This window comes from Nyctereutes procyonoides, unplaced genomic scaffold (assembly GCF_905146905.1).
Source record: "Nyctereutes procyonoides isolate TBG_1078 unplaced genomic scaffold, NYPRO_anot_genome, whole genome shotgun sequence".
Taxonomy (NCBI): Eukaryota; Metazoa; Chordata; class Mammalia; order Carnivora; family Canidae; genus Nyctereutes; species Nyctereutes procyonoides.
In genome coordinates, this window is record NW_026575151.1 from 2,875,465 (window position 1) to 2,898,722 (window position 23,258).

The window sequence follows — 23,258 nt, forward strand, 5'->3', positions numbered from 1 at the left end:
ATTCAGGGTCTCTGTCCATTTAAAAAAAAAAAGATTTATTTATTTATTTTAGAGAAGTTGGGGGGAGAGGCAGAAGGTGAGAGATTTGATTTTGTTATCTTTGCCTTAGGAAACAGATAAAAAAAATATTGCTAAATGTGATGTCACAGAGCTTACCTCCTATCTTTTCTTCTAGGAATTTTATGGTTTCAGGTCTTTGACCTGAAGACAAGACATTTAAGTCTTTGATCCATTTTAGATTTATTTTTGTATATGGTGTAAAAAAGTGGTCCAGTTTCATTCTTTTGCACCTAGCTGCAAAAAACTCTAAGAGAGCTTTTCTTACATATGGGGGAGAGGAAGAAGAGGGACAAATTTTAGACTATGGGCACCAATCACAAAGCTTTGCATACAGAAAGTGCTCAACAGATGTGTGTTAAATTGGCTTGAATCTAATTGAATTAAATCTTATGATGAGCTATAAACCATTGAGATGAATAAAATTAAAAAGACTATATGGATATTGTAAGCCTGGGAGATAAATCTTCAAAAAAAGAAAGGACAAATAAACTTTATATATTATATGAACTTTAATGAGTTTTTTTCTATTTACTTATTTTTAAGTAATCTCTATGCCCAACATGGAGTTTGAACTTATGACCCTAAGATCAAGAGTTGCATGCCCTACCTACGTAACTAGCCAGGTACCCTGAACTTTAATGAATTCTTTACATAAATATGTCAAAATACAAAATAGGAAAAGTTATTAAAAGTCATTTGTTAACTTATTAAAAATGTAGTACTGTAATTAAGTGGAGGATTTAGACAGGTTCATGGAATCATAAAAATATTTTGGGATTTCATAAATGACACAAAGTGTTAGAAATTTTTCATATTTATAAAGTGTCTTTAGCCCAGTTTTTTTTATTCCTAGTTAGAACTCTTATATAACAGTACACTACCTCTTCATGTGGAAAGGATAAAAGCTCAATTGATATGATTTATTATTTATTTGAAAAGTCAATAAAATATGACTCATTTTAACAAGTATTTAATGAATAACTGGAGATCTCATCTTAATTTTCTAATTGCTCCTACTTTCCTATTTATTTTTTTCCTAGTTATTCTTCAAGTAACTTACTATAAAGTAATTTAGTACTTTACAGGGTGACACTGTAACATGCCAAAGCCCTCATCTATTTTTTTTATATGGGTAGGCTTTTTGTCCTTTTATTTTTTCGTTTAAGATTTTATTTATTTATTTATGAGAGACGCAGAGAGAGAGGCAGAGACACAGGCAGAGGGAGAAGCAGGCTCCCTGCAGGGAGCCCGATGTGGGACTCTATCTCAGATCATGACCTGAGCCAAAGGCAGATCAACCACTGAGCCACCCAGGCGCCCCTTATACACCATTTTCTTCCTTAACTGTCCTAGGAAAACTATAATCCTCTTCATCACTAAACTGAGAGGTTCAGATGATGGGGGAAAAATGATTGCTGAAACAAGGTAGGTGCCCAACAATATTTTCTGTTAATATATGTGTGGTGAGAAATTAACAGAATATTTTAAAAGGGCAGTTGAAAAAAGATTTACAAGTATATACCTTAAAACCTTGCCTTAATTACAATCCTGGGAGAATGTATAGTATGGTACAGAGAAAAATATCCGAATTACATAGTCTTGGGTCAAGTTCTGTGACCTTGGAAAAGTTATTCATGCTTGAGGTGGCTCAGTTTTTTTTACTTCTCTAATATCCCTAAAATCACACCACTAAATTTATAACAGTATGTATAGTTGTGACAATTAATGAGGCAATGTGTATGAAGTCCCTTGAACAGTGCCCAAAGTGTAAACATCACATTAATGTTGCTTTTTGGTTGTGTTATGGTAGTTATCGTGTCTCTTTGCATTCCTGTTTGTACCTGAGTTCTAACAGTAGGTGGCAGCAATGCTCTCTTAACCAATTTAAAAGAAACCTGCCAACTTTCTGGAGTAATCCGTGAAGGTTTACCCGATTGGATGTGTGTAAGGCACCAGTAAAGCAGAAGGAGAGAGATATCATAGAGAAAAGAAAGAGAGGAGGAGGAAAGGAGAGAGATAGGGGGTGGGTGGGAGACAGAGAAATGTTCAGAAATGATATGATAATTCAAAAGAAAATACTAAAATAGTTTTATGAGGGTGGGGTGAGAACTAGACTTTTTAAAAAAGATTTTATTTATTTATTCATGAGAGACACACACACACACACACAGAGGCAGAGACACAGGCAGAGGGAGAAGCATGTGGGACTGGATCCTGGGACTCCAGGATCACGCCCTGAGCCAAAGGCAGGTGCTAAACCGCTGAGCTATCCAGGTGACCAGAGAACCAGATCTTTACTGGATATCCTTCCACCTTCTATAGGATTTAAGGTTATTTTTGTTCTTTTTAAAAAAGATTTTATCCATTTATTCATGACAGACGGAGAGAGAGAGAGAGGCAGAGACACAGGCAAGCGGGAGAAGCAGGCTTTCTGCAGGGAGCCGGATGTCGGACTCCATCCCTGGTCTCCAGGATCAGGCCCTGAGCGGAAGGCAGCGCTAAACTCTGAGCCACGGGTGCTGCCCTGAGGTTATTTTTGTTCTTAAAGACATGTGGGAGACTGGTACTCACCATTTATTTTCTGTGTTGACAGTTTTCAAAAGTTCTTAACTGATCCTAGATGAGATTTCAGCTGCCCAGAAAGAATCTATAATGTGTTTTACTGTTCATTTTGATCAAATTATTAATCTCAATTATAAACATATGGCTATTTTCCTCTGTGTAAAATATCCCTTCTACCATAAGACACTTAGTGGTATATTAGTTATCTGTTGCTCTATAACAAATACTCTAGGGATCCCTGGGTGGCTCAGCGGTTAAGCGCCTGTCTTCGGCCCAGGGCGTGATCCTGGGGTCCCGGGATGAAGTCCCAGGTCGGGCTCCCTGCATGGAGCCTCCTTCTCCCTCTGCTTGTGTCTCTGCCTCTCTCTCTGTCTCCCCCATGAATAAAAAAAAAAAAAAAAAAAAAAAACCCCAACCCCCCTCCCCCAAATACCCTAAAGGTTGGTGGCTTAAAATGATAAGATTTGTTGCCATATTTTCTGAGGACCAGGAATCCTGGAGTGGCTTAGCGAGGTGGTTCTGATTCAGGGTCTCCCGTGAAGTTTCTGTGAAGACATTAGCTGGGGCTGCACTTCTCTGAAGACTTTATGGAGCCTTGGAGGATCTGCTTCTAAGTTGGCTCATTCACATGGGTGGTAGCAAGAGGCCTCAGCACTTCACCAGCTGTTAGCTAGAGGCTTCTATTCCTTTGCATGTGAATTTAACCATAAGGTGACTTGAGTGTGCCCTAACATGGCATCTGATCTCTTCTAGGGTTAGTGATCCAAGAGAGACCAAAAGAAGGAAGCCACAATACCTTTTGTGACCTGGTCTCTGTAACGTCTACCATATTTGTTCAGAATGAGTCACATAGGAAATAACTAAACAAAATTCTCAGGAATCATACATATATATACAGGAAATGAGGTTCAAACATGGAGAAATCACAGGTTGTCTCTAATCTCTCTCAGTGGGGCCGTGGACACATATCCTCTCCCTGGATCTTGATTTCTTCCTCTATAAAAAGAAAAAAGTCACAGCTCTATGTGCCCCAACTCTGAAGTGGCCTTATCTCTGTCCCATCTGGGTGTGATTTTAATTAACAACTTGGTCTCTGTTTCTCCTTTCTTATTTTTTAAGATACTTTATTTATTCATGAGAGACATGGAGAGAGGCAGAGACACAGGCAGAGGGAGAAGCAGGCTCCATGCAGGGAGCCTGATGTGGGACTCGATCCCAGGACCCCAGATCACAACCTGAGCTGAAGGCAGACGCTCAACCACTGAGACACCCAGGTGCTCAGGTCTCTGTTTTTTCATCTCTAAAATGAAATGATCTTAGTGGCTTTCAAATTTTTTAGGCCCATTGTGAGAACTGTATTTTATATAGAAACTGCATACACACACACAGGCATGAGAGAGAGTCCATGTGGACAGCAAAAATATGTTTCACAAAACAATACTTTGACGTATCTGCATGATGTACTCTAACTCCCTACCCTCCACCCATTGTATGTTAATTTATTTGAAAAAAAAATCAGTTCAAGATCTCCTCCATTGATTTTACAGTCCATTAATGGATTCAACATTGTGTAAAAACTAACACCTTGAGCCTCTCACTCCTTGAGGCTCCTCTTCCATCAGTACTAGAAGAGAAATGTTAAAGGGTGGAGTCCTCACCTTCTAATTTTGGGGAAGCAAAAAGCACCCTCATGGGTGGTCAAGCCTACCAGCCTATCCTAATTAGACAGGAGCTAGTTAGTACCTGAGGTGTCTTGCCAGGGTGGAAAGGGTATCCTGTTTAGCTTCAAAAGTTGGCCCTGAAAATCATGAGCTGTGTCTCCTTGGGGAGTCCTTTAATGTCTCTTAATTCATTGAGGAGGAACGAACTATCATTCCTCCTCTTCATAGTTAGAATAACAAGTATCCCTTGTCTATCTCATAAAGTTACTAGGCTCAAAGATAGTCACTTACCATGTCGGCAGAATTTACAGACACCATCTCTAATCCCCACAGTGACCCTGCAAGATCCAGAGTATCATACTTGTTTTATAGATGGAGAAATTCAGGATTGGAGAATTTACATAGGCAAAACCTTAAAGTCATCAAGTGGCGGAACTAGGCTTCTAAACCAGTTCTGACTCCAGGAACCTCATGCGAGATGGACCAGCAGGTCAATTTTCATTCGACGTCTAAGGGGTGACCCTCTGATGTATTAAAATATAGGTTCATCCTGAATCACTCGAGAAACGGGCCCATCAGGCCAGGCCACCTTTTCTAATCTGTCTTGTCCCGAGCACGACGAGCGCGACGACCACCGGACGTACCGCAGGTAGGGCCCCGCCGGGGGGAGGGCACGTCCCGCTCCTCCCCTCGGGCGTCGCCAGCCGCAGCGCTCGCCGCTCACCGGGAACGCGAACGCGAACGCGAACGCGCCCTTAGGTGATGCGCCCATCGGCCCGCACCCGAGTCCCAGGTCGCTCCGACGCAGACAGCTCCCTCACACTCAAAGTGCCGTTTTCAGGGCACGGCCTAGCTTACAGCTCTTTTGCTCCTAAGTTTTGTCCCGTCAAGTGTGTGCGGATCTCGGCTGTGAACCCGGAGGCCCCCGCGGCCCCAGGCGGGCAGGGCTGGCCCCACAAAGCCCTTTATTGAGGCCTCGGCCTGACGCCGCGAGGCTCCCGGGCCCTGGGCGCCGCCCGCAGCTCGGGCGCGAGCAGGCAGGAGCCGGGTGCCGGCGGGGCGGGCCCGCGGGTGCGCGCGCACAGGGGCGCCGAGTCGGGGCGCGCTCCGCCCCCGGGGCACGGGGGGAGCGAGACCCTCCCACACCAGCGAGCACCGGTAATCAGCGCCGGCGGCCCTCCTCCCCTCCCCTCCCCCACCCCGAGGGCCCGCCCCCGGGGCCCCGGCGGACCGGGCGGGGCCGCGCGTCCCCCCGCCCCCTCCGCCCCTCCCGCACTCCGTCCCCCCGCCCCCTCCGCCCCTCCACCCCCTCCGTGCCCTCCACTCCCTCCGCCCCTCCGTCCCTCCCGCGCCCCCGCCCCCTCCGCCCCTCCCCCACTCCGTCCTCCCGCCCCCGCCCCCTCCGCCCCTCCCCCACTCCGTCCCCCCGCCCCCTCCGCCCCTCCCCCCTCCGTGCCCTCCACTCCCTCCGCCCCTCCGTCCCTCCCGCGCCCCCGCCCCCTCCGCCCCTCCCCCCCTCCGTCCCTCCCCCACTCAGTCCCCCCGCCCCCTCCGCCCCTCCCCCACTCCGTCCCTCCGCGCCCCCCCCCGTCCCTCCGCGCCCCCCCCATCCCTCCATCCCTCCGCCCCTCCGCCCGGGCTCTGCAGGCGGCCGAGGCTCCACCCGCTGCCCCGAGCGCGCACCTGCCGAGGACCTGCGGACCCGGGCGCCGGGAGGCTCGCCCCGCCGAAGCGTGCGTGGGAGGGGCGGCGGGAGTGGGCGCTTCCTGGTGAGCTCAGATTTTTTTTTTTTTTTTTGAATCGGGGAAAACCTGGGAGGGTTTGCATTCTTTCCAGGCTCGGGCGGGGGCCGGGCAGTTCCCGGCCGCGCGCAGCCAGGGTGGCTCGACGGTGCGGGAGTCGCCGGCCTGGGTGGGGCGGCTGCGGCCGCGCGGAGCCCGCTGTCGACCGGCGTTTTCCCCGCACAGGGCCGGAGATGATAAAAGGAGTTGATGGAAAATACGAGCGAGCACAGTGGTACGCGAGGAGTTCAGCTTCCAGGAACATTTGTTTTTTTTTGTTTTTTTTGTTTTTTTTATAAATTAATTTTTATTGGTGTTCAATTTACCAACATACAGAATAACACCCAGTGCTCATCCCGTCAAGTGTCCCCCTCCGTGCCCGTCACCCATTCACCCCCACCCCCCGCCCTCCTCCCCTTCCATCACCCCTACTTCGTTTCCCAGAGTTAGAAGTCTTTATGTTCTGTGCCCCTTTCTGATATCTCCCACACATTTCTTCTCCCTTCCCTTATATTCCCCTTCACTATTATTCATATTCCCCAAATAAGTGAGAACATACACTGTTTGTTAGGGACTTCCGACGTTCGGAAATGCTCTTCCCGAATCTTTTTTATTACTAGTTATTCCAAGACAGTGAAGTGGACGCCCTTGATTCTGTGAGTCGCAAACGTTTCAGGTAGAGCAACAGTGTGGCCGGTCATTACGCCAGGCGCCTATGCTGAGAAGTTAGACTGTGCCCATTTGCCATGGCTTATGGCTTGCCAAGAAGGAACGCAGTGAAAGCCCTGCTCCGGGGCACTTGTCCCGAAACGTGAGTGTCTGCATCACGGTGAGCGTTGACTAGGGGTGCGGAGTGTCCTTGGGAAAATAAAAGTACTGGAGACCCTATGTTCCTCCATGAGATAGTGGACATGGACTAGGTGACGTGTTTTCAGTTATCTGAATAGTGATTTTTTTAAGGGAAATGCTTTTTTTTTTTTTTTAAAGATTTTATCTATTTATTCATAGAGATAGAGAGGGGCAGAGACACAGGCAGAGGGAGAAGCAGGCTCCATGCGGGGAGCCCGATGTGGGATTAGATCCAGGGTCTTCAGGATCACACCCCGGGCTGAAGGCAGACGCTCAACCGCTGCGCCACCCAGGCGTCCCTGTGTCAAGTCTATCTTAACCAAGCACCTAACTGGCTGTACAAAGAGTCAGCTTTGCCTCCTGTACACTCTGGACAACATGTGTTTTGCAATCAGGAAGACCTGGGCTTGTGCTTCCTTGAGCTGCCCATATATTAAAATTGGAATAAAAACAGAGAAGATTAGCATGGGCCCTAGGCAAGGATGATATGCAGATTTGTGAACCATTCCATATTTTTGTTTATTAAAAAAAAAAAAAGATGTATGTATTTACTCATGAGAGACACAGAGAGAGAGAGTGGCAGAGACACAGGCAGAGGGAAACGTGGGCTTCCCGCAGGGAGCCCGATGTGGGACTCCATCCGGGAACTCCAGGATCACTACCTGAGCCAGAGGCAGATAGATGCTAAACCGCTGAGCCACCAAGGCATCCCCCATTCCATATTTTTAAACTGCAAAGCTAATCTGTATCATGTACTGAACTGATTTAAAATAAATCTACATTTTTTGGGGGGAAAAAAAAAAAGATCTGAGCTCTAAGCCAGGGCCTGCACTTGCTTCCTATGCTACCTTGAGTAAATTATTTAACTTATCTGTATCTTAGCCTCCACATCAGTAAAACGCACATATCAATACTTGTGTGTATGATGTGGAATACAAATCAAGTAAAATACTTGCACATTGCTTGACATACAGTGAACCCATAATGAACGTGGGTGGCTGCCACATGGTATTTTTCTCTGTAATGTCCTAGTGCTACATTGGTTTTTTTGTTTGTTTTTAATTTTTGGATTTGTTTTTTAGCTTCTCTGCCAAGGTCTATTACATATTTGCCATTATGAGTCAGTTGAATTTCTCTTTATAAACAATATTCTAAGAAGTAAGAGGAGACATCATTTGGGGTTCTAAAACCAGAGCTTTAGGAAAACCAGAGCAAACTCATCAATGCATTTTATTTAGTTTTGCCATTTCAGTATGTCTTCAGACCTTGAACTATAGGCAAGTACCATGTTAGTCAACATTATTATAAGTGTAATTTTTGTATTAAAGATAGTCCTGTGTCTGGAAAATAATTTGAAGCACTGATTCTGCAGTTTGGGTTATGTAGAATGTAAAAAAAAAAATTTTTATTTATTTGAGAGAGAGCACATGAACAGGGATGAAGGGCAAAGAGAGCGGGACAAGCAGACTTCCCACTAAGCAGGGAAACTATGTAGAGTTCCATCCCAGGACCCTGAGACCATGACCTGAGCTGAAGGTAGATAGATGCTTAACCAACTGAGCCACCCAGGTACCTGGTTATGTAGAATTTTATACCATGAATAGTTGCTGCAAAACCAGCACCTTCTCTATCATTCTTTTTTTTTTTTTTTAAGATTTTATTTATTTATTCATGAGAGCCACAGAGAGAGAGAGAGAGAGAGAGAGAGAGAGGCAGAGACACAGGCAGAGGGAGAAGCAGGCTCCATGCAGGGAGCCTGATGTGGGACTCAGTCCCCGGATTCCAGGATCACACCCTGGGCCAAAGGCAGGTGCTGAACCGCTGAGCCACCCAGGGAACCACCCCCCCCTTCTCATCATTCTTATAAGAAAGTGTTTGATACCATGTTTATAAGAACAGCTAAATTAAGAGAAAAAGAATGATAGTGACACTGTTTGGGATTCATTTGCTAAGACAACTCCTTACCTTGATTTTTCCATTATGTGTTTTTAGATTATAAAAAGTGTACACAAAATAGGGATGCCTGGTTGGCTCATTGGTTGGGGTTCTGCCTTTGGCTCAGGGCGTGATCCCAGGATCCAGGATTGAGTCCCACTTCGGGCTCCCTGCATGGAGCCTGCTTCTCCCTCTGCCTGTGTCTCTGCCTCTCTCTGTGTGTCTCTTATGAATAAATAAATAAATCTTAAAAAAAATACACAAAATATTAAAATAGAATAGAAGCATTTGAAAGGAAAATAAAAATGCTTTCATTTCCCCATTCCCACCTCTCCCCTGCCATCCCACTCAGAGGGAAAATGTCTTATATTTTTCTAGAATTTCTGTCTGCTATACAAGACATACACACATATACACATATACATACACATGTATATGTTTTTACATGTGATTATGTTGAATTTTTCTCCCTCCCTCACCATATCTTGTATAGTAATCATTAAGACCTTAGATTCTAGAGTCTGATTTTCTGGATTCAGATCCTAAATCCATGACCAACACACCTGTGATCTTGAGCAAGTTTTTCTACTCTTGTTTCCCAATCCATAAAATGAGCATAATAATAGCACTTGCCTACCTCATAGGGCATCTATGGTAATTAAATGTGTTCATATGTGTCAGCTGATTAAAACAGTACCCAGCCTATAGTAAATGCTAGATTAAAATTAGCTGCTTTATTGCTCATCTTTCCAAATCCACATATAAGGATAAACCTCATTCTTTCATTATATGTATGTACCACAGTTTGTTTAACCAGGCTCTTCGGGCAGCCCTGGTGGCTCAGCGGTTTGGCGCGGCCTTCAGTCCAGGGCATGATCCTGGAGACCCAGGATCAAGTCCCACATTGGGCTCCCTGCATGGAGCCTGCTTCTCCCTCTGCCTGTGTCTCTGCCTCTCTCTGTGTGTCTCTCCTGAATAAATAAATAAAATCTTTAAAAAAATTTAAAAAACAAAAAAAACAGGCTCTTCTTGGTAGACATTAAGACTATTTTGTGAGATTATTATTATTATTTTTATAAACAGCGCTTCAGTGAACATTCTTATAAATGCACCTTTGTGCCCTTGTTCAAAATCATTTATAATAATTGTAGACTTCAAGTAGCTCCTTAAAGTTACATGATAAAGTAGCAAGGAGGAAAACAAGTAGACCTGTGTATGGAATATCCTCATTTCCTCTACTTGTACCAAAGCAGGTCTTTCTCCTTTCCTAGTGCATATGAGTTCATATTGACTATATGAGATGAGAAGCATGGAGTTGGTATTTTAAATTTCCAAATTAAAATACATAAAACAATTCGTTTGAAGTTCATGGTGATTATTTTTAATATTATAGTTTGGGATTTCATCCCCTTCTCCAGTTTTCTGAGGATTCTTTTGGTACTAGTGCTTTTAAATAACAATCCCTAGGCTAAGTACCAGCTCAGTTTCTTAATTCACTTCTGAGTCTCTGTTTTCTTGTCTACCCACATGGTGCATTAAAATAAGATCACACACTCAAAGCCTTAGTGTATGCCAGCCACTCCACTCAATGCATGATTATTCCCTCTTTTCCTTCCCTAATATGACCATATTTGTGATCAGCCATAAAAGAATTGGAGCATACAGTTCTTAAACTGTATCCTCTTAAAAGACATGGAAAGATTGGATTGACTATAGGGAGGCTGTTTTTGATCAAAAGTTCCTGTCATTATGATTAATGATAATTTTTGACTATATCTCTACATTAGTATATATACATTATGCATTGGTATGTTTAATGTAAGACTTCTCCTCTGGCTAAATTTACAACTCTGGAAAATCCTGAATTCCTCTCATAAACAAAATGTCGGGGATCCATGGGTGGCTTAACGGTTTAGTGCCTGCCTTCGGCCCAGGCCATGATTCTGGAGTCCCAGGATCGAGTCCCACATGGGGCTCCCTGCATGGAGCCTGCTTCTCCCTCTACCTGTGTCTCTGCCTCTCTCTCTCTGTGTGTCTCTCATGAATGAGTACATAAGATCTTAAAAAAAAAGTCTAGTGGAAAATGGAACTGAGAATTAAGATGTCTTCTGTATATCCCACAATAGATGCTTAGTGATATTTATTGAATGAATTAGTGAATTTTTGCCCCAGACAGGAACCTTGGGAACTTGCACTGCTTACAAAGACCTGGTACACGAACCTAGCCAACATCAAGTTGCCTTTCTTGGAAGAAATTACATTTGGTAGTCCTGTACACCTCAAAAAAAATAAAACCACTAAGAATGTTCGCCTCCCTTCTGCAGAATGTAAGTTCTATATGAACTGTTTTAGGAAATAGCAATTTTTATCTGTATTATTTTGCTTATTATCAGAGAAAAATTTATTTATTTATTTATTTTTAAATATTTTATTTATTTGTTCATGAGAGACACACACGGGGAGGGGGGGCACAGACACAGGCAGAGGGAGAAGCAGACTCCATGCAGGGAGCCCGATGTGGGACTCGATTCCGGGTCTCCAGGATTAGGCCCTGGGCTGAAGGCAGCGCTAAAACGCTGAGCCACCCAGGCTGCCCAAGAGAAATGTTTAAATATGTTCATTCGCATCCATACCCTTCATCTGTGTAGCCCCTCTTATTTAGTATTTAAGAATGTGAGTTTTGCCATGTGGTTAAATGTTTGTTTTTAACAATATTATGCCTGGTGAAAAATGTTAGTTGGATTGCTCCATGTATTTTATTTTCCAGCCATCAAACTTGAAAGGGAGTATGAAATGAAGCGCTTGAATCACTTGAAATGTCAGGAAAATGTAGCCGAGGAAATTCAGTTTTCCCTAAGAGAAAGACCAGCTGGTTTGAGAAGACCTCTTCCACCTAAGTGATCATCATCTCATAAAGGAATCTGCACTGTGCTTTCCACATCCAAAGGCAGTGAAGGTCTCCAGCCTCTCACTTTCACAAGTTGGTTTGGGAAGACCTTTTTGACCTAAGTGATCATCATCTCATAATCAGATCTGTACTCTGTGCTTTTCATATCTAAAGGCAACGAAGGTCTCCAACCTTTTGCTGTGCATATTCTGGTGCAGACATATGAATGCCTACTGGTGGATGAACCGGCTCCTGTGGGTTGATGAAACAGCTCTGACGGATCTTCTGGGTCCCTGCCACATATTTCTTCCTTTGTATCGCAAATGATGACACTGTAAGTAGATTAAAAAGTAGCAGGAATTGAGTCATTTATGTGATTATTCATTATGATTTTTATAAAATGGCACAAAGGGAAGAGGAAATTCTAACCCAGAGATACTATATTGGTTTTTTGTTTGTTTTTTAAGATTTTATTTGTTTATTTGACAAAGAGAGCTCAGGGGGAATGGCAGGCAGAGGGAGAGGGAGAAGCAGAGTTCCCCACTGAGCAGGGAGCCCAATGCAGGGCTCAGTCCCAGGAGCCTGGGATCATGACCTGAGCTGAAGGCAGATGCTTATCCAACTGAGCCACCTAGGTGCCCCATAGATACTATTTTGAATTTGTATTTTGAGACACCAAAAGGAGAGAGAAAATTTTTTTTAATTTTAAAAATTATTTATTTATTGAAATATTTTATTTATTTATGAGAGACATAGAGAGGCAGAGACATAGGCAGAGGGAGAAGCAGCTTCTCCAGGGGGTACTCAATCCCAGGACCCCGGGGATCACCACCTTAGCCAAAGGCAGATGCTCAATCACTGAGCCACGAGGGTGCCCCCCCCAATTTTTAAAATTTTATTTTTATTTTATTTTTTAAAGATTTTATTTATTTATTCATGAGAGACACACACACACACATAGAAAGAGAGGGGAACAGACACAGGCAGAGGGAGAAGCAGGCTCCACGCAGGAGGCCCGATGTGGGACTCGATCCCAGGTCTCCAGGATCACACCCTGGACTGAAGACTGCACTAAACTGCTGAGCCACCTGGGCTGCCCCCCGATTTTTTTTTTAAGATTTCATTTATTTATTCATGAGAGACACAGGCAGAGACACAGGCAGAGGGAGAAGCAGGCTCCATGCAAGGATCCTGATGCAGGACTCGATCCCGGGACTCCAGGATCACACCCTGAGCTGAAGACAGATGCTCAACTGCTGAGCCACTTAAGGCCCCCCCACCCCCATTTTTTTTTTTTTTAAGATTTCATTTTTAAGTAATCTTTACATCCAACATGGGAGCTTGAACTCACAGCCCTGAGATAAGGAGTCACATGCTCCACCAACTGAGCCAGCCAGGCACCCCAAGAAAAATTCTTTGAAATATGATAGACTAAAAATTTTGTTTGTTTAAGAAAAATTTTAGATTTCATTTTAGCAACTCCTCAGTTTCCAATGTTCAGTGAACCATCATTTACTATTCTCATGCAGTACTAAATAAATAAATAAATAAATAAATAAATAAGCCAGCCAGCCCAATGCAGTGCTTGAACTCATGACCCTGAGATCAAGACCTGAGCTGAAATCAAGAGTTGGACGCATAACTGACTGGGCCACCTAGGCCCATGTAGTACTTTAAAGTAAATAGTAGAGGGATGCCTGGGTGGCTCAGTGGTTGGGCGCCTGCCTTCGTCTCAGGGCGTGATCCTGGAGTTCCGGGATCGAGTCCCATATCGGGCTCCCTGCATGGAGCCTGCTTCTTCCTCTGCTTATGTCTCTGCCTTTCGCTCTCTCCCGCTCTTCTGTGTCTCTCATGAATAAATAAATAAAATCTTAAAAAAAAAAAAAAAGCAACTAGAACTTACTTTTTGCTTTTGTTTCCCTAAAGAAAAATCATCTTTTCCTTTTACCTAATTTCATAGTTTCCCTGGAATGCCCTTGGAGCATGTGGAACATAATACATACATGAAAATGACAAGACTTCATTTTAAGGAAATTGCTTATTTTACAGAGAGACTAGAGAATGAGGATTTGGTTAGCAGAAAAATGGTAGACTAGCATGCACCAATTTTCTTAGAATTTGAACCCAATACAGTGCACTTGGATATGATAGTTCTATTTAAGTACAATTTACTGTTTGTTAGATGAATCAGTGGGTGTTTAGCATATTCTGTTTTCTTAGCCTTGTTCTGAAAGACCTCGTGGCCTAGTGGTTAAGAATTCATACTTTACATCTGATGGCCTCCTTCAGCTCTCAGCTTGGCTGCTTATAGGATGTGACCTGGGAGAGTTGTTTTATGTCTCTGAGCTTCAGTTTTCTTACATGTAAAACAGAGATGATACTGGTACCTAATTCCAAAGTTGTCTTGAGGATTAAATGGAAACTGGACCACAATGAAAACTACTCTAATAGTTATTCTGGTAATTACTGTGAGCATTACTACCCTTGTACTGCTATAATCTCAGGATCAAAGATGTATTCTGTTGACTTGACTCTTGATCTTTGTGGAGACCAAAAGTCTTGAATTTTCAAGAATTGGGTTTTTTTCTTGTCAATATATGAATGTATGTATATGTGCCAGACCGTATATGACCTGATTTTTTAGTTCAAAATCTGGCCATTGTACCTATGGTATCTCCTGATCACTTCTGTTTAAAAACAATAATTTCTGATAATCAGTTTGTCACATGTCTTTTTCTTAAAAGAAGCATGGAAAATTTGTGTGCAAAAAGCCATATTGTAATACCTTTCCTGTGCAGTCCAGAAACATAGATACCATTTTATGGTCTGCTCTCAGGAACCGTGGGGGAACCTTAAATATCTTACTCCTCACTTCAGAGCCTTACCACCCTAGTTAGTCACGTTAACTGGGGGGATGAGTTATATGCTTCTTTATTTCTTCAGAGCTGTTGTGAAAATGAATGAAATGTATGTCTGCTTGCTAAAAGATTTTCAGAAGAGAACATTTTATTTTTTGTTTTAAAAACTCTTTTAAAAATAATTTATTGGGATGCCTGAGTGGCTCAGAGATTTAGTGCTTGCCTTTGGCCCAGGGTGTGTTCCTGGAGTCCTGGGATTGAGTCCCACGTTGAGCTCCCTGCATGGAGCCTGCTTCTCCCTCTGCCTGTATCTCTGCTTCTCTCTCTCTGTGTCTCTTATGAATAAATAAATAAAATCCTTCAAAAAAAAAAGAATTTATTTATTTATTTGAGAGAGAGTGTGCAGGCATGAGTGCAGAGAGGGACAGAGGGAGAAGCAGATTCCCTGTTGAGCAGGGAGCCTGACTCTCGGGGCCTGATCGCAGGAACCCAGGATTATGACCTGAGCTAAAGGCAGAGGCCTAACTAACTGGCTGAGCCAACCAGGTGCTCTTGGAATAAAACATTAATATTTCTTGAGAAAATTTGGGATTTGAGAAAACTTTAGTTTCCCCTTATTCTCTAGAAAGAAAAATGCCTGCTTGCATCTTTAATATTCTTCTAACTACATTATAGGCAGATATTTCTGAGCCTGTTTAAAACTATTGTTTAATGCCATAATAATTGAAATGAAACTATATCAGAAAATAAATTTGAATAATATGTTTATATCTCTCCCCTAAAATGACATGAGAGCAGGAATGGTTTCTTACTTATGTTAGTACTCTAGTGCCTATACTTATGCCTAACTCATGTAGGCACTCAGTGTAAATTTATTGATTATTGATTGAAAATTTACTTATGGTCAAAAGTCCATAATATGAAGTATTTTTTATGTACTGTATCCTTACTTTTTATGGTAGAGTCAACCATGATTTGATCGAATATGGGCTCAAACAGTTTACATTAGAGCTAAGGCTGAACTAAAATGTAATTTTACATAAAATATTGTAAAGTTGGGATGCCTCAGTGGCTCAGTCAGTTAAGTGAGTGACTCTTGATTTCAACTCAGGTCATGATCTCAGGGTCATGGGATCGAGCCCTGCTTTGGGTTCTGTGCTCAGCGGGGAGTCTGCTTGAGATTCTCTCTGTCCCTCTGCCTCTCCCCTGCTCCCTCTCTCTAAAAAAATAAATCTTTAAAAAAGTCTTAAAGTTATAAAAATCTATTTTAAACTGATAAAAATTTTATTTGCACACTAAAATTTTGTTTCTTTACATCTCTGACTCCATTCACATTGTTATAAATGTCACAAGTTACATATTTTGTTGTTGTATATCTGTTAATGTAAACTTACAGTTATCTCTTACATTTTGTCTCTTAAATCCCATCCCAGAATTAAAAGTACTCCACCATTACAGTATCACAGTATTCTGTATTTATATATTTACCTTCACCGGTGATACCTACACTTTCAGATGCTTTTGTGTTACAGTTTAATGCCATTTTTTAATTTATTTATTTATTTATTTATTGCCATTTTGTTTTATTTTTTATTTTTTTTAAAAAAATTTTTTTTTAATTTTTATTTATTTATGATAGTCACAGAGAGAGAGAAAGAGAGGCAGAAACATAGGCAGAGGGAGAAGCAGGCTCCATGCACCGGGAGCCTGACGTGGGATTCGATCCCGGGTCTCCAGGATCGCGCCCTGGGCCAAAGGCAGGCGCCAAACCGCTGCACCACCCAGGGATCCCGCCATTTTGTTTTAAATTAAAGGACTCCCTTTAGCATTTCTTTTTTTTTTTTAAATTTTTTTTTTAATTTTTATTCATTTATGATAGAGAGAGAGAGAGAGAGAGAGAGAGAGAGAGAGAGAGAGGCAGAGACACAAGCAGAGGGAGAAGCAGGCTCCATGCACCGGGAGCCTGACGTGGGATTCGATCCCGGGTCTCCAGGATCGCGCCCTGGGCCAAAGGCAGGCGCCAAACCGCTGCGCCACCCAGGGATCCCCCCCCTTTAGCATTTCTTATAGGGCAGATGTAGTGATGATGAACTGCCTCAGTTTTTGTTTATCTGAAAATGTCTTACTTTCTCTTTAATTTTTGAAGTTTAATTTTGCCAGATATGGTATTCTTCGTTGGCAGTTTTTTTCCTTTCAGAACTTTGAATATATTATTCTACTCCCTTCCAGCCTGCAAGGTTTCTGCTGAAAAGTCTGTTGGCCACCTATTAGGAATACCTTTATACACATTGAGTTGTTTTTCTCTCACTGCTTTCAAGATTCTTTTGTGATTTTTAAAAATTTGATTATAGGTATCCCTGGGTGGTGCAGCGGTTTAGTGCCTGCCTTTGGCCCAGGGCGCGATCCTGGAGATCCCGGGATCGAGTCCCACGTTGGGCTCCCGGTGCATGGAGCCTGCTTCTCCCTCTGCCTGTGTCTCTGCCTCTCTCTCTCTCTGTATGACTATCATAAATAAATTAAAAAAAATGAAAAAATAAAAAAAATAAAAATTTGATTATAAAATGACTCAGTGTGAATCTCTAGTTGGAGTTTGTTGAACTTCTTAAAGTTGAATATCCATATTCTTCCTCAGATTTGGGAAGTTTTGGCCATTGTTTCTTCAAATAGGCTCTCTGCTCCTTTTTCTATTCTTCTAAGACTTCCATAATGTGTATATGTGTATCTTCTTGATGGTACCCCCCAAAGTCTCTTAGACTCTCTTCACTTAAAAAAATTTTTTAAAAAATATTTTATTTATTTATTCATGAGAGACACACACAGAGAGGCAGAGACACAGGCAGAGGGAGAAGCAGGCTCCATGCAAGGAACCTGATGCAGGACTTAATCCTGGGACTCCGGGATCATGCCCTGAGCCCAAGGCAGACACTCAACCGCTGAGCCACCCAGGCATCCCTCTCTTCACTTTTATTCATTAGCTCTGGTCTCTTGATGCCATCCTAGAATGGTATCAGAAAAAAATCTTCCAAGTCAATATTTTCCTGGGGTAAATCTTCCAATTTTGCAAGAGAAAATGGAGATAAAGAAGAAAAAGAACACAACTGGTTATTGTGTTTTTCAAATGTAACAAAAGTAGCCCAAACAAGAAAATGAATTTTCATGCTCCATCACCCTACAGCACTTCTGAACTCATGGCCAATTTTATTTCATTTATGCTTACTCACTTTCCACCCCCACCCTCTCAAGTCCCAACCAACAGATTATTTTTTATCATATTTTATTCTATTTTTAATAAGTTAGATTGAGGGGCAGGGAGAGAAAGAGAGACATAGGAGAGGGGCAGAGAGGGAGAAGCAGACTTCCTGCTAAGCATGGAGCCCAATGAGGGGCTTGATCCCAGGACCCTGAGACTGTGACCCAGGCCAAAGTCAGATTCCCAACCAACTAAGCCACCCAAGTGCCTCCCACCAGATTATTTTGAAGTAAATTCTAGACATCATATTAGTTCATCTATAATTGTAGAAATACAATTTAGAAATACAAATTTGTAGAAATAAATACAACAACAAAATAAATGTCTACAACAAAATTGTATGTAGAAATACAATTGTAGAAATACAAATTTCATAAATGTGAATATTTCCAATATTTGTAAGGGATGGACTGATCAAAGTGTACGTAGGGGCCGTAATCCACCCCTGTGGGCCTACAGTTTGACTTTTTTTTTTTTTAAAGATTTTATTTTATTTATTTGAAACAGAGGGAGAGAGAGAGTGAGAGAGAGAGTGCCCAGAGGAGAATGAGGGAGAAGCAGACTTCCTGCTGAGCAGAGAGCTAGATGTAGGGCTTGATCCCAGGACTGTGAGATTATGCCTGAGCTGAAGGTGGACACTTAACTGACTGAGCCACCCAGGTGCCCTCACAGTTCTACTTCTTACTGGCAAGTTGTATTAGGTGGTTGTTGTTTCAGAATGTTTAGAAGCTATTGTCTGAATTATCTTCAGATACTTTTTTCTACCTGTGATATGGTGGCTCACATGAAGGTGATTTGCTCTTAGGAATTATTATGTCAGTGACTCATTTCATTTAGTGATCCTTAGGCCTGGAAAAAGCTGTCAGGAACATGGTTGGGGGGGGGTCTATATATAGTCTTGGTTGGATAACTTTGAGGAGGTGGAACCTCCACATTTCTAGTTCAGATTTGCATTATAAAATTCAAACTGCTTTACATAAGATGCTTATCTGCCAAGCAGAGCCACTCCCAAAGTTTCTTGGTTGAGTGTCCAGGATTATCTGTTACCCAGTTGTACCACTTCTCTCTACCTTTTTTACACATCTGTCCTCTCCAATTGTTCTTTCTTTCATTTGACTATTTTTTCCCCCTCGGTCCATGTTATTAGTATGACAGCTGAGTTGCTAACTGCTTAAAATATGGAAAATACCATTTTATAAGTATACAACCAAAGACCAGTCTTTAGCAAAAATTCAGTGTGTTTCTATTTCTTTAGAAATCAAAACCAATTCACTGTTTTCTTTAAAAAAAATTAATCAGGGATCCCTGGGTGGCGCAGCGGTTTGGCGCCTGCCTTTGGCCCGGGGCGCAATCCTGGAGACCCGGGATCGAGTCCCACGTCGGGCTCCCGGTGTATGGAGCCTGCTTCTCCCTCTGCCTGTGTCTCTGCCTCTCTCTCTCTCACTGTGTGCCTATCATAAATAAATAAAACAAAAAAAATATTTAAAAAAATTAATCATATCCAGCTGTATCAACATATGTTTTGGACAGTAATGGGATTAATTATGTGTTTGTTTTTGTAGTTCACATCCCAGTGAGTAGCTCATACTTTCCCTTTTAGGGTCACCTACTTCATCTGGACTGGAGATAATACCTCCAATATTTTCTTTGAAAACTAGAAATATTTTTCAATCTAAAGTCCACACGTCTGTACAATGTATTTAACATTGTTGCTATTAGTAAGTTTTAATTTTTTTTAAAAGATTTTATTTGCTTACTTGAGAGAGAGTGAACACAGAAGGAGAGGGAGAAGCAGACCCCTGCTGAGCAGGGAGCCCTATGTGTGGCTTGACCCCAGGACTGTGGGATCATGACCCCTGTTGAAGGCAGATACTTAACCCACAGAGCCACCCATGCACCCCAGTAAGTTTAATTTCATAAAAATCAGATTTATGTAAGACAGTAGTAGGAAGAAAACTCAGGTTTTAGTTAATAGATCTGGGTTCCAATCCCCTCCCCCCTTTCCCTGACTCATTGGGTATCCTTAAGAAAACTTCTTCTTCTTTTTTTTTTTTTTTAAAGATCTTACTTATTTATTCAGGAGAGACCAGAGAGAGAGAGAGGCAGAGACAAAGGCAGAGGGAGAAGCAGGCTCCGTGCAGGAAGCCCAATACGGGACTCGATCCTAGGACTCCAGGATCACTCCCTGGACCGAAGGCAGGTGCTAAACTGCTGAGCTACCCAGGCGTCCCACTGAGAAAACTTCTTAATTTCAATGGAACTCAGACTGTTTCGCTTTTAAAAAATTATCATTTCTGTATATGTACCCCTATGGTTATAGCTGCATTACTTACACTAGCCAAGGTATGGAAGCAGCCCAAGTATCCATCAATTGATGAATGGATAAAGAAGTGTTTTATATATATATATATATATATCTGGAATATCATTCATTCAGCCATAAGTAAGAATGAAATCTTGTCATTTACAATGACGTGGATGAGTGAGAGAGTATAATGCTATGTGAAAGAAGTCAGAGAAAGACAAATACCATGATTTCACTCATATGTGGAACTTAAACCAAACGAATGAGCAAAGGAAAAAAGGGAGAGACAAATCAAGAAAACAGACTCTTAATTAGAACAAACTGTGGTTATCAGAAGGGAGAATGGGAGGGGGAATGGATTAAATAGGTGATGAGGATTAAGGAGTACACTTGTGATGCGCACCAGGTGTTGTATGGAACTGTTGAATCACTATATTGTACACCTGAAACTAATCTAACACTGTGTTAACTAACTGGAATTAAAAAATAAAAACTTAAAAAATATTAGCAGTTATGAATGTATTTTAAAGAGTAAAATAAAATTTGTTTTTTTATTTTTAGAAACAGTAGCTCTGGGGCATCTGTGTGGCTCAGTGAGCTAAGCCTCTGCCTTCAGTTCAGGTCATGGTCTCAGGGTCCTGGGATTGAGCCCTGAGCTGGGCTCCCTGCTCAATGGGGAGCCTGCTACTCCCTGGCTCGTGCTTTCTCTCAAATAAATAAGTAAATAAAATCTTAAAAAAACCCAAACAAATAGCTCTGTGGATCCTTACCACTCATTTCCACTTCTATGGAGGCAACTAATTTTTTTCTTTCACTTGTTTTATTTACCTTTGTGTCTCTAAATAATACTTTGATTTTGCTACTTCTTGGATTTTTGCTTTTTAGGTATTGACTTCCCAGTATAGAAGATAGCTTTTTTCCCCCCATTTCTTTCTTCCATCCTCAACACACCTACATACCATTTATATCTAACTGTAAATATAGATTATAATTTTGGTTAGGTCAGTATTAAATGTTAATGTTATTATGATATTATTCCGTGAATATTATTATATGTAAATACTTCACAGCTGAGCTATGTAGTAGACTACTATTATTTTTCCTGCCATGTGTGTATGTGCAATATTTAGTATTTTAGTAATTAGAGTTAATATTTGCTTAATTTACAATGTATTTATTACTAAATCAACTCCAAGCTCTTTGCTAGTTGTCAGTCTTATTCTATCAGATGGCTTCTATCATTTTGTCTTCCTGAGAAGTCTTCTGAGAAGTCTTGTCCTGCTTTACCCTGCACTGTTTATTTTCACAATCATAAGTATCTCTTCTATGACTTCTACATTATCATTATGGGAATTCACTTCACACTCTTTGATGTAGGTGCTCCTGTTTCTTCTGTGTCTGACTACCCTCTTTCTTGGTTTATTATTGTTAATTTTTTTCGTTGGACTTCTTTACCTTTATTATTATAGACATCTAGGTAATTGGAGGCAGAGAAAATTGTAATGAGTGATGGAAAGCCTGTCATTTGGCTCTTCCTGTACATTCAATACCCAGCATCCTGGGCTTCACAGGCTCTGATTATTGATAACAAAGTATTATTCAGCAAAAATTCACGAGCTGCAGGGTAACTGTAAAAATGAGAGCACCCTTGGACAGTGTTGTGGGTATAGTGCTCCAAAGCCTTTTCATTGCCATAATCCTCTGAAGGATCGGACCAAAGCAGGTCACACACTGGCCCAAAGCCTGGAGATTCTTTAAACCTGTCTAATTTCTTAATGTCATCTAAACTAGTAATTTCAGGTGACATCCCTCCATGTACACACAGAAACTGCTAGTTTAAGAGGGCGGCAAGAGGAAGACAGTCAAATGTCTCCATACATGCATCATACACCTCTTTAGAATATTTAATTTGATATTCCAGTTTGAAGGTGAAATAGTCTGTAAGATGCCTTCTTGATTTCATGATTTCCTCAAAGCAGAGATATCGTTTTGGCATGATTAATCTTTAAACTCCATAAAAACAGCACACACTCTATACTGAAATAGCTTCTGCCCACATGGTCACCCAGAAAGAGGTAGTGTGTGTTACTAGGTGATCCTCCAACTTCAAACAACTTCATCAGGTCAAAGAGTTGTCCATGAATGTCACCAGACACTGTGATTGGAGCCTTTAATTCTATCATGGTCTTCTCTTGTCTCAGGATGGCAGTCCCATCATTCATTATCTTTAAGGCTATTTTCCAGTTGCCCTTCCTTCACCAAATGGTTTTTCAAAACATCAATTTCCTATTCTCAAATACTTCTTTCAAAGTAAGCTGTTGGGTTAGAGGAAAGGGAACAGCTTTGATGACATGTTTGGTGGTGGAGAGGTGGAGGTTCCTCCCCGACATGGTCTTGTCGGCTTCCTCCCACCTCCTGGAGACCTCCAGAGGAGTGCCTCTGCCTTCATGTCCAGTGGTGTCAGCTCTCCGGGGCCAGTCTGCTCACCATGCTCCGGCCCTGGCTCCTCCCTGGGGCCCAGGTACCAGAAGGAGGTGGCTATGGCAGCCTGGCCTTGAACCCCACTGACAGGATACAGGCTCACTGGCTGCTCCCTCCTAAGGCAATGAGTCGGGAGCACCAGTGGCTAAGGGAGGCCAGTTTAATATTATTTTTTTAAATTACAGTGGAGCATATCCTCCAGGAGTGACCTGAGGAAGGGTGCATGGGAGGAAATTTTTTTGAGGTCTTACTGTCCGAAGTCTGTATTTTACTCTCAGATTTCATTGATAGATTAGCTGAGTGTGGGATTATAGTTGTAAAGGATGTTCCTTTAAAATTGTGAAAAATCTGTGTATTTCTTTTTAATTTTTAATATTGTTAGTGAGCATCCCAAAGCCTGGATGTTTTCCTTGAGACCTGCTTTTTTTCTCTCTGGAAGCTATAGCATCTTCTTCTAGATCCTACTGTTCTGATAGGAATCATGGTATAGGACTAATAATCAATGTGGCACAGTGATTTGGAGCATTGGGTGTAGAGCATGAGCCACCTGGGATTGAATACCAGTTCCACCACTTATTAAGCTGTGTCATCTTGGACAAATTATTTAACTTTCCTGGGCTTTAGTTTCT

The 23,258-nt window shown here is 42.0% G+C and overlaps 2 protein-coding genes, 1 non-coding gene and 1 pseudogene across 7 annotated transcripts in view; 2 read left to right on the forward strand and 2 right to left on the reverse strand.

Annotated features, from left to right (window-relative positions):
* The window catches only part of AFF1 (ALF transcription elongation factor 1), a 234,061-nt gene extending 229,323 nt beyond the window's left edge, over positions 1 to 4,738 (reverse strand). For all 3 annotated transcript variants that reach the window (XM_055313044.1, XM_055313043.1, XM_055313041.1), the window contains exon 1: positions 4,575 to 4,738. The gene's annotated coding sequence lies outside the window, so the exon portion shown is untranslated. The remainder of the gene's footprint in view (positions 1 to 4,574) is intronic.
* A 1,205-nt stretch (positions 4,739 to 5,943) lies between these two features.
* On the forward strand, positions 5,944 to 12,022 carry LOC129501799 (uncharacterized protein C4orf36-like). Of its 3 annotated transcripts, XM_055313060.1 has the most exons (6): positions 5,944 to 6,052; positions 6,251 to 6,299; positions 6,741 to 6,875; positions 11,021 to 11,175; positions 11,616 to 11,804; positions 11,910 to 12,022. In XM_055313060.1, the coding sequence occupies exons 3-5, from the start codon at positions 6,811 to 6,813 to the stop codon at positions 11,747 to 11,749; spliced, it is 354 nt and encodes a 117-aa protein (XP_055169035.1). In that variant the 5' UTR covers positions 5,944 to 6,052; positions 6,251 to 6,299; positions 6,741 to 6,810; the 3' UTR covers positions 11,750 to 11,804; positions 11,910 to 12,022. The 3 variants fall into 3 exon arrangements, with proteins under 3 accessions (XP_055169035.1, XP_055169033.1, XP_055169034.1); XM_055313058.1 differs by lacking the exon at positions 6,251 to 6,299 and having other exon boundaries at positions 5,968 to 6,052; positions 6,685 to 6,875; XM_055313059.1 differs by lacking the exon at positions 6,251 to 6,299 and having other exon boundaries at positions 5,968 to 6,052.
* LOC129501905 (U6 spliceosomal RNA) lies at positions 7,323 to 7,430 on the forward strand. Its single transcript, XR_008662846.1, has one exon. It is a non-coding gene; the product is annotated as a U6 spliceosomal RNA (small nuclear RNA).
* LOC129501750 (serine/threonine-protein phosphatase 2B catalytic subunit gamma isoform-like) lies at positions 11,904 to 22,538 on the reverse strand (annotated as a pseudogene).
* Between the last annotated feature and the right edge of the window lie 720 nt (positions 22,539 to 23,258).